The sequence below is a fragment of the Chelonia mydas genome, chromosome 6 (assembly GCF_015237465.2).
Source record: "Chelonia mydas isolate rCheMyd1 chromosome 6, rCheMyd1.pri.v2, whole genome shotgun sequence".
NCBI classification, from domain to species: domain Eukaryota; kingdom Metazoa; phylum Chordata; order Testudines; family Cheloniidae; genus Chelonia; species Chelonia mydas.
In genome coordinates, this window is record NC_051246.2 from 117,779,334 (window position 1) to 117,789,846 (window position 10,513).

Sequence of the window (10,513 nt, forward strand, 5' to 3'; positions counted from 1 at the left end):
TCATCTGTTTGAGCCCCCTATTGCCTATATGTACACTGAGACTGTAGGCTCTTTGGGGCAGGCACTGTCTCTTTTTTATGCCAGGACAGTGCCTAGCACAACTGGGCCCTGGTCTCCAGGTGCTATCACAGTAATAAAAATTCTGCTGGCACAGTTAATTACACTTGAAATTGTACTTATTTAGATGCCTGTTCACCTGATCGTGGGTGCCCTGAGATCAAGGTACCATAAGTTGTGTCCACAGACTGAAAAGGTGATTTTGGAAAGGCTGAGCTTCAGAGTCACTCAGATCCTCGTGATGGGTGGCAATATAAAATCCTAAGAAAATCAAAACGAACATTCATCCCCACTGGACTGGGACTTTCAGGAGACCTGGGTTCTATTCCTGGCTTAAGCACAGGCCTGGTCAGTGACCTTGGGCAAGTCACTTCACCACTCTGTACCTCAGTTTCCCCAGCTGGATAAAAACCTGGACCCCCTTTGAGTGCTTTGAGACCTACTGATAAAAAAAATGCTATATAAGAGCTATGCTTTATTATTATCCCATCTTATCTTTATAAAGCAGCTAAATATTGCATAATCATCTTACTACTGATAAATATGAAAGTATTTTAAAGATACATGCTTGTTAAAGGAAACACCCCTGCGATTACTTTTGTTGGAAACAAAGTTTGTGTACGATGCCGATGAACCCCGAAATGCTCATGAAAGTCATGAAGCTAACACAGGATGTGGTAAATTACTGCACTGGCAAACAGCTAGGGTCCTGATCCTGCAAAAACGCAAGAGCTTAATTTTGCACATCCAAGTAGTCACCCAAATTGGATTACTCATACATACAGTTAAGCACATGCTTAAGCATGTGCAGAACCAGGATCTAAACTGTAAAGTATACGGTACTTTAGAAGTCTTCAGTGCAGATCTGTCAACTTTGTAAAGTTAGGACCCAATCCAACTCTCACTGAAAACTTTGTTTCCCTCTACCTTCTTAACAAGAGGACTTCAGAATATTGTGGTATTCATTCATTTAATACAGAATCAGGAGCCATGGCTTACCTCAACTCATAGTGCATTCATTAAAAAAAAAAAAAAAAAAAAAAAAAAAGATTAGCTCAGTTTTCCTCTACAGCAAGAAAGTAACATGAGAAAACTCAATGGAGTGCAAGTTCCTACTGCTCTCTAAGCACACACACCAAAAAAAAAAAAAAGTCATTTGTTAGAAAGCCATCTAGTGTTTGCTAAAAAGCAACTACATTGTTTCAGTTGCAAGCAAAAGTAAAAGTCACACATACTGAAGTTTATTTAAGAAAGAAAACTAATAAGGATCAGCTGTAAGAAATTTTTGGATGTTTAAATCTACAGACTTAATTACAAATAAATACATTTTAAAAAAATATTTGGAAAAAACAGCTCTTATCAACTGAGGGCTCTGTTTTGAAATATATTATTATTTATGTGGAATTATTTTGCTTTTAAAAACAAAAACCAAGACACTGCAGTTCACCTTGAACTAGAGATATTCTGCAGTAGCAGATCTGATTGGATTCCCCAATTACAGTTGATTATCAGGTTTCAGAACTGGCTGGGAGGGCTTCTGTTTCATTCTGTCTGGCCAGGAGATTGAAACTTTTTCTTTTGGATGCACATCTCATAATGGTGATTCACATCTGTGTCACCTCAAGATCTGACTGCTGCAAAGTGCTCTGTGCTTGGGGTTAGCTCTTAAATGAATCTGAGTGCTGAAACCAGTGCAGAATGGAGAAGCCTGCTTACTACACAGGGCATCCCCAGGCAAGCACATTGCACTGGTGCTTTGTGATCTGCACTGGCTGCCTGTGGGTTTCCAGGAGGAATTTTAGACGTTGATTTTTATCTGTAAAACCCTAACTGGCCTGTGTCCTGCCTCGCTAAGAGGCCATCACACCGGGCCATACTGCACCAGGTGCGATCAGTGGAGGCACTCAGGCTAGAGCTCCCTGCCTCAATATAAAAAAGGCCCATGCTGGAAGACATCCTCTGTGTGGAACTTGCTTCCCTCAGGTCAGAAATTGTCCTAGATTGCGGAGTTTCAGGGTGCCCTGGCTTTTGGGGAATGGTACTGATTGAGGGATGGTATTTGGGGAGGACAGAGTACACAGTTTGTTTTGCTATGCTGTGCTAATCTCAGCTAGTTTCACAATTGGCATTTGCTGTGGATGTTTTTCATGTTGTGATGGGCATGTCTCCTCTCCATCCTGCAGTGCATCTCTCTCTCGCATTTGAGCTGATAAAGCCAAAGAAATAATAAAATATAAACAAGTGTTACATTTTGTAAAGTAATGATGCCATGACTTCCTACTTCATAGGATTGTTGTGAGGACCGGGAAGTCCTTGATCTCTGAAATTTGTGAAGGGCTATAAAGGTATGTCCACACTACAGCTGCTACAGCAGCACAGCTATGGTGTGCCGCTTTCTGCCATACTGTACACGCTTCCTACGTCAACAGAAGAGGTTTTCCCTTGAGGTAGATAATCCACCTCTCCAAACGTTCTTCCAGCGACCTAACTACAGCACAAATTGTCCACAGCCCTCAGTGATGTAGCTAGGTCAAGCTAATTTTTAAGTGCAGACCGGGCCTAAGTCAGTTCTCAGAGGGAGAGCACTAACCAAGGGGACAGAGCCTGGGACTAGAAGGAGGAGGATAGCCTCAGCTCTACCCGATTCACTATGTGATCCTGGGCATGTCACTTAGTCTCTCCTCCCTGGAAGCAGACAGCTACTCTACAGGGGAAGGCTGTTCACTTCTAAAAGGCCTGACTACTGTTCAGTTTAGAGCATAGCCTTTGGCCCGGTCTATGTTTAAAAAGGTTTGCCACCACAGCAATGTTGGTTAGGAGTGCGATTTTTTGCCGGCACATCCACGCTGGCAAAAATCCTAGGGTAGACTCAAATATACCAGTAAAGTAGTTAAATTGCCTGTAGAGCTTATTTTGCTCAGGGAACTAGTATAAGTTATACCACCAAAAGGACATTTTTGCCAGTAAAGCTGCATCAACATTAAGAGGGTTTTCCAGTATAGCAAGCCTTTGAATGCAGACATGGCCTTGAATGTCTTCAGATGTTATAACTGAGACTGGCTCAAATCATAGTTGTGCTGTGTAAGGTTTTCTGCTGGACTATGGAACCATAATTGATTTAATCTGTCCCACCACAGGAAGCATGAAAGATTTTAACTCTATGGGCCAAATGGCACCTTGGAAGGGAAGTTCATGTACTGGGTTGAAAAGGCTGAGAAATCAAACTAATTTCAAGATGATTTCTATACCACAGGAGAGGGGTCAGGAACCACATTCCTTCAACTAGGGCTTTCTGCTGTGGAAACAAGACAACAAGTATCAAAAACCTGAGGAAAACAAAGCTAGACAGCAAGATGCAAAAGCCAAGACACCCAACCCCCTGAAACGTTTGGGGCCTGTCCATATTATAAAAACGACAGTGCTAACACACCTTAGATGCCATCTGCTTACCTGGTCGTATCCTACAAAGACAAGACTAAAGCACAGTATTTTAAAAAGAATAAAAACAAAAACAACCAGTAATACCCAGAGTGAAATCCTGCCCCCCCTGAACTAAATGGGAGTTTTGCCAATCTGGCCAGCATTTCATCCACAGTGTACACATGTCTCCGCAGGTGAAACTAAACAGTTACAACACAGTTGTGTCCTTTTAACTTTCAGCTCACCTTTTTCACATTTACTGTACTTCGGAACTTCCATTAAAAAAAGAAAGAATTGTGTAGCTGTCATCCGACTCTCCTAGTCTGTAAATATTTGACTGACCTCCAAATAGACTCTTTCCCTGATAAAAGGTTAAAGCCATGACATTACAAAAACTAAGTGATTACCACACGCACACCACCATACACAATCCTGACTTTGCAAGCTGTGGTAGAAGCAAGTTCCCTATACATAAACAATCATTGCTTCTTGTAAAAAATCCTAGAAAAACCACACACCCACACACCTTCTTCTATTGACAGACCTTTACTGGACCTTAGATTACATGTTTGATTGCCTCAAGACACTTATTCCTGAACTTTGTCCCATCTCAAGGGTGATCAGAATTCTTTGATATAACATTTCTCTATAGGATCCAGAGGAGAAAGAGAACATTAAAAGATATGGAGCCACTTCCCTCAATCTTCTTCATTTGAAAAATTCTAGCTAAAATCTGGTTCCTTCCATCCCAGAATGTACTCTACTGGTTTTGCTACATTTGACCAAACTCATGACAGGAGCAGGGGAATTGGGAGGCAGGAGAGCTATTTGCATGTCCAACTGCAATTATTTTCCATACTGCTCCTGGAAAATCAATTAGGCTGGAAGCCCATTTATAAAGTGTGGCAGGGTAATTTGCTCTTTTCATTCTTTTTCCAGGCTGGTTAAGAGGACTAGTTGCCTCATATACATGTAGCTTAAACCAAGACAAAATAAATAAAAGAAAGACACTTTGTTTTTAAATAAACAGTAAGAGTGACTGACAGTGTTGTAGCCGTATTGATCCCAGGTAGGTGAGGTAATATCTTTTGAAGTTTGTCCAATAAAATACATTACCTTACCCTCCTTATCTCTGTACGAAGGGTGATTAACCACTGGAACAAATTATTAAGGGAAGTGGTATATTCTCCATCTCTTGATGATTTCTAATCAAGACTGGATGCCTTTCTGGAAAATACAGTCTAGCCAAATACAAGTCATGCTGTAGACAAGCACAAAATACTGGGCTCAAGTAAATGGGTAACTGGATGAAATTCCACGGCCTGTGATATACAGGTCAAATAAGATCTAATGGTCCCTTCAGGCCTTACCATCTGTGAACCACTGCTGATGGCTCTGCTGGGATAAGTGACTTGGTTATTTGCTGCGAACAGTCAGGACTTTAAACATCTCTCCTCTGAACTGTCAGCATTCACCTCTTACACTAGAGTGGAACTGCTACTGGGTGTAACCCTATTTTCTTAGATAGCTACTCTTGTGCATCAAAATAGAACAAGAGGCAGGTGATATAAAGCAGCCTCTTTTGATTGCAAAATACAAAGAAGAATTCAATAGCAGCCACATGGTTAGTGAGATCAATACATCACAATGAAAGCCCTCAATTCTGTCTTACCGAAGTAATGGACTATAGGAGCACACAGTTTGAGCTATGACTAAAGGGGCTGCTGGTCTTTTTTTGGCATAGGATGGGAGGGTAGGTCCTGTGGTAAGCACTGGGCAGGGATTCAGGAGATTGACATTAAATCCCCAGCTCCGCTACAGATTTCCAGTGTAACTTTTGGCAAGCCATTTAGACTTTCTATGCTTTTGTTTACCATCTATAAAATGGGAATAATTCTACCACTCGTCTGACTTTTCTATTTAGATTGTAAGCTCTTCAGAGAAGGAACTGCCTCTTACTAAGTATTTGGACAACACCTGGCACAGTGGGGTCCCAATCTCAGTCTAGCTGCTACTGTAATACAAATAACATGTAGTAATCAAAGTTTTTCTAGTAGATTTATCAACTTAAGGTAAATGACAAGTATAAAACATATTGCTAATAAAATTAGCAGGTTTGATCTTTCAGATGAATACTCTATTATGATAATTTTAATTAATGCACACAGGGCAAAAAAGTACTCACTATCAAACTAAACATCAGCAAAATTATTTTAAGTACTCCACTTTTTTCAGAGACCTATAAATCAGTTTATATCTGCAACAACTATGGCCCATGAGGATCTGCTACAATTCAGGACCTGTTTCTGTGCCAAAGGTAAGAGAAGAAGTCTGCAGCAGTAACAACATGCAAACTTCCCCAGTTTTACCATTAGATTCTACAGGCATTAAGTGTAAAATTCTGAGAACACTGACTTTCAGAGTGCCATAACCATGACACAGCATGGTGTAATGCACAGCACAAGAGACTAAGAAACTGGAACTCAAGAGTTCCAACTCTGCCACTAACTCACTTTGATACATGGCCCTTACATCCACATTTTCTAAGTAGTGTCTGATTTTGGACGTCCAGCTTGAGACATTTTTGGCCTGATTTTCAGAAGCGCTGAGCACCCACAATCCCAACTTCAGTTAATGGAGCTGCCACAGCTCAGCACCCTGAAAAATCAGGCCCAAGGTCTCACCCCAGATCTGATGTAATTTTTGACTTCAACATCTGTGTCTTAGTTTCCCCAGCTGTAAAATAGGGTTAATATTTGTCCAGCACTTTGAAACACTAGACAGTATTTAGTACTAAGCCTTTCAAGGAAGAAGGGAGAACATTAAGCTCTTTCATTCCACTTGGATATTTAGAGAAGAAAGCAAACTAAAGGTACAACATAGTCTTGCATAAACCCTCATTTCCCACTACTGAAACCTAGAGAGGATCCTAGCAGGAGACAGAGAACGGATTTTTAAAAGTAAGAAGGGATTTCACCACACTGCAAACATTTAGGCAGATGATTTATCTCTGCATGAGGACTGATACCAAATGCCAGTCAGTTATATGCCACTAGGGTAATGTTAGGCCAGTGATGTAATAGAGAACGAAAGCAGACAAAATTAAAGAGAGAATGATTTTAGAAGACAGAACAGTTATTTAAGTAGTTTGAAATGACTTGTTTTTGAATATTTCTAAAGATTCTTTAATAACCTTTTTTCCTGTACAATGCTGTCTTAGTACTTTCCATTCTCCCTGCCCACAGACCATTGTGCTGTTAGTACAATAGTGAAAGGGGTGAGCAAATCTATAGTGTGACTTAACTTCTTTTGCTACTGCTGTTCACTGACAGCAAACACCACCAGCAGCAATTTAAAAGAACCACCCCTGCTTTTCTTTGCTGACACAGGTGACCCCGATTTAGAGGGGAAGTGAAGGCAGCTGTAAAAAAACAACAAACAACAAATGGAAGAAAAGGGAAGTTGATAGCACTTAATATAAACCATGTTAGGAATGTAGAAAATTGATAAGGGAAGCCAAGGGACACAAGAAGAAATCTATGGCCATCAGATGCATTAAGGACATAAGAAGGAGTTTTTAAAATATATTGGGATCAAAAAGAATCCTGACAATAGTATTGGCCCATTACTATATGGAAATGGTAGAATGTATCAATAAAAACGCACAAGTGTTCAATAAATATTTCTGTTCTATATTTGGGGAAAAAACAGAAAATAAAGTCTCATCATATTCTACTAGTATTTCTGGAGAATATTAAACAGAAGCTACTAGAGTTAGATATTTTTAAATCAGAAGGCCCAGATAACTTGCACGCAAGAGTTTTTATTAATGTTGATTTTTTTTGTTCAGTACGTCTTGGAGCACTGGGGAAATTCCAGAAGACTGGAAGAAACCTAATGCGCCAATTTTTAAAAAAGGTAAACGGGATGACCTGGGCAAGATAATGGAGCAGTTGATATGGGACTCGATTAATAAAAAACTAAAAGGTTGTTAATGCAATTAATGCGTATCAGCATGGGTTTATGGAAAATAGATCCTGTCAAACTAACCATGTTTTTTGATGAAATTACAAGTTTGGTTGACAACATTAATAGTGTTGATGTAATGTCCTTAAACTTCTGTAAGGTCTTCGACCGCAAAACATTTTGATTAAAAAACGAGAACCATATAAACTCAACATGGCATACATTAAATGGATTAAAAACTGGCTAACTGATAGGTTTCAAAAACCTAACTGTAAACGGGGAATCATTATTGAGCAAGTCTGTTTCCAGTGGGGTCCCACAGGGAGTGGTTCCTGGCCCTATCCTATTCAACATTTTTATCAATAACTTGAAAGAAAACATTAGATCATCACTGATAAAGTTTGCAGATGACAAAAAAATTGGGGCAGTGGTAAATAATGAAGAGACTGATTAATGATTCAGAGCTATCTAGATTGCTTAGTAAACTGAGCACAAGCAAACAATGTGTTTTAATACAAGTAAATGCATACATCTAGGAACAAAGAATGTAGGCCAGACCTACAGGATGGGGGATTCTATCCTGGGAAACAGTGACCCTGAAAAAGATATGGTGGTCATGGTGGATAATCAACTGAAGCTGAGCTCCCATGCTGTGTGATGCTGTGGCCAAAAGAGATAATGTGATCCTGGGATGTATAAACAGGGGAATCTCAAGTAGGAGTAGACAGGTTATTTTACCTCTATATTTGGCACTGGTGTGACTGCTGCTGGAATACTGTGTCCAGTTCTGGTGCCCACAATTCAAAAAGGATGGTGATACATTTGAGAAGGTTTGGAGAAGAGGAGCCACATGAATGACAAACGTTTTAGAACACATGCCTCACATTGATAGACTCAAGGAGCTCAATCTGTATCAGAGAATATCAGGAGATCATCTAGTCCAACCCCCTGCTCAAAGCAGGACCAATCCCCATTTTTTGCCCCAGATCAACTTAACAGCCCCCTCAAGGATTGAACTCACAACCCTGGGTTTAGCAGGCAAATGCTCAAACCACTGAGCTAATCTATTTAGCTTAAGAGAAGGTTAAGGGGTAATTTGATTACAGACTGTAAAATACCTACATGGGAAATACTTAATAATAAAAAAATAACACTTTCAGTCTACCAGAGAAAGGTATAACACAATCCAATGCCTGGAAGTTGAAGCTAGCCAAATTCAAATTGGAAAAAAGGTGTACATTTTTAAAAGCGAGTGTCATTAACCACTGGGCCAATTTACCAAAGGTCATAATGGATTCTCCATCATGGACAATCTTTAAATAAAAATCGGAATATTTTTCTTAAAAGATATGCTCCAGGAATTATTTTGGGCTATGGACTGTGCTATATGAGAAATCAGTCCCTTCTGGCATTACTATTTATGAATCTATGGACTCTACTAGACAACACCATGTTGAACCCATCAAGATTATTACATGAATTGCAATAGCACTTCTAGACCCCATTGTGCTAGGCACTGTACACACGTAATATGTACAGTATGCACATGGTCCTCACCCTAGAGCACATGCAATCTAAATACATCAGGAAAGGCAACAGATGGATGGAACCAGCATTTGGGGGGAGAAGAGCACAAGGTCACAGGGACTGTCACAGTGCTAGGATTAACATAAGCAGTGGTTGCAGCGCAGCAGCCACCAAGAGAGACAGACAAGTGAACAAGTGGGTAAGTGAATGGCTGGGGGGGGGGGGGAATTTACCAGAAACCATCCTGTCTACCCAGGGATCCATCCTGGCACTGGAAGGCTCAAGACTAGCCAACATTTACAAACAAACAAAACAAAAAAAAGCCCACCATGTAAGAGTGTTTGCCCTTGTACCTCACACTTCATGGAACGATTCCGAAGCATACCCCACCCCCAACCCAGCCTGCCCCCCCAAAATAACCCCCTCCGAACACGCGGAAGCCGGTTTCAGAGCCGGGGTCAACCTAGGCTGGGCCCCGGGGCTGGAAACAACAGTGCAGAGGTCCCCGCTCCAGCCCGGGCGCGGAGACCCGGGGAAGTAACAGCTCCTGCGGGGTCCGTTTCCCCAGGCCCGGGCCAGGCGAACGGGCTGGTTTCGGTCCCGCCCGGCCAGTCTCCCGTCCCGCGCAGGCGGCTCCCCAGGCAGGCGCCCCGCCGGCGGCAGCGGGACGCGCCGCGCCGCACCCCCGGGGAGAGCCGGGCGGAGCGGGAGCACCGCCCTGCTGGCCTGGCTGCCGCGGGCGCACCCAGACGGGCCCCAGGGGCGCTGCCAGGCTGCAGCCGGGAACCCGCCCCCCGTTGCCAGCGGCGCAGCCTTTTTGCGGGCGGCCGCCGGCCCGGCCCGCGCGCCCCAGCCCCGGGGTACGTACGCGGCGGCGGCTTTGCCGCAGAGGACCTGCGCGGGGGCCATGCTGACTGCTCGCGCGCCGGCCGCCCCGGCGCTCCCCGAGGCTCCAATTGCGCGTGGCTGCGCCAGCGAGCCCAGACACCCTCCCGCCGCACCCACGTGGCCCGAGCTTCCGCGCCCGCCGGGCACCCCCGCCCCCATGCGCCGGCAAGGGACGGGGGGCGGGATCCTCCGGCTGCGCTGGCTCATAGGCCTCCCGAGGCCAAGCGCCCGCCCCTCTTTAGCCAATTAATAATCCTGCTGTTGTGACCCACGCTGTTGGCGGGCCCCATCGGGGGTCACATTCACCGCAGGCGGTAGCTGCTGCACCAGTGCAGCCCGGCTAGGCCTGACCCCCATCCTGAGCCTGTGGGAGAGAAGGCGGTCCCGGTCTCCACCGCAGCCTCTGGGCTGTGGAGCGTGGCCACATTAAATTACTCCTGGGGGAATGCTGCACCCTTGCGCAGGCACAGAATTCATGTCCCCCACAGATTTCTTTGCTTCCCTACAGAAAAAAATGACTTTCTGAGGGGGAAGCAAAGGGAAGCCACAAGAGCGGCCAGGCAACCCTCCCCAGCCGTCTGTTTTGGGTGCCCGGGTAGCTGTCAGAGAGGTAAATCACTGTGGGGCAGGACCAGGGAAGACTTGGCTGGTGGCT

The 10,513-nt window shown here is 43.6% G+C and overlaps 1 protein-coding gene across 4 annotated transcripts in view; it reads right to left on the reverse strand.

Annotated features, from left to right (window-relative positions):
• Positions 1 to 10,053, reverse strand: part of MTHFD1 (methylenetetrahydrofolate dehydrogenase, cyclohydrolase and formyltetrahydrofolate synthetase 1) — a 74,643-nt gene extending 64,590 nt beyond the window's left edge. The window contains exon 1 of one of the 4 annotated variants that reach the window (XM_043548472.1): positions 9,839 to 9,994. In XM_043548472.1, coding sequence (XP_043404407.1) covers positions 9,839 to 9,879 — 41 coding nt within the window. In that variant the 5' untranslated portion in view covers positions 9,880 to 9,994. Of the gene's footprint in view, positions 1 to 9,203; positions 9,223 to 9,433; positions 9,744 to 9,838 lie in introns of those variants that run through there. The other 3 variants (XM_037901107.2, XM_043548474.1, XM_043548473.1) reach the window with 3 other exon arrangements.
• Positions 10,054 to 10,513: the final 460 nt, after the last annotated feature.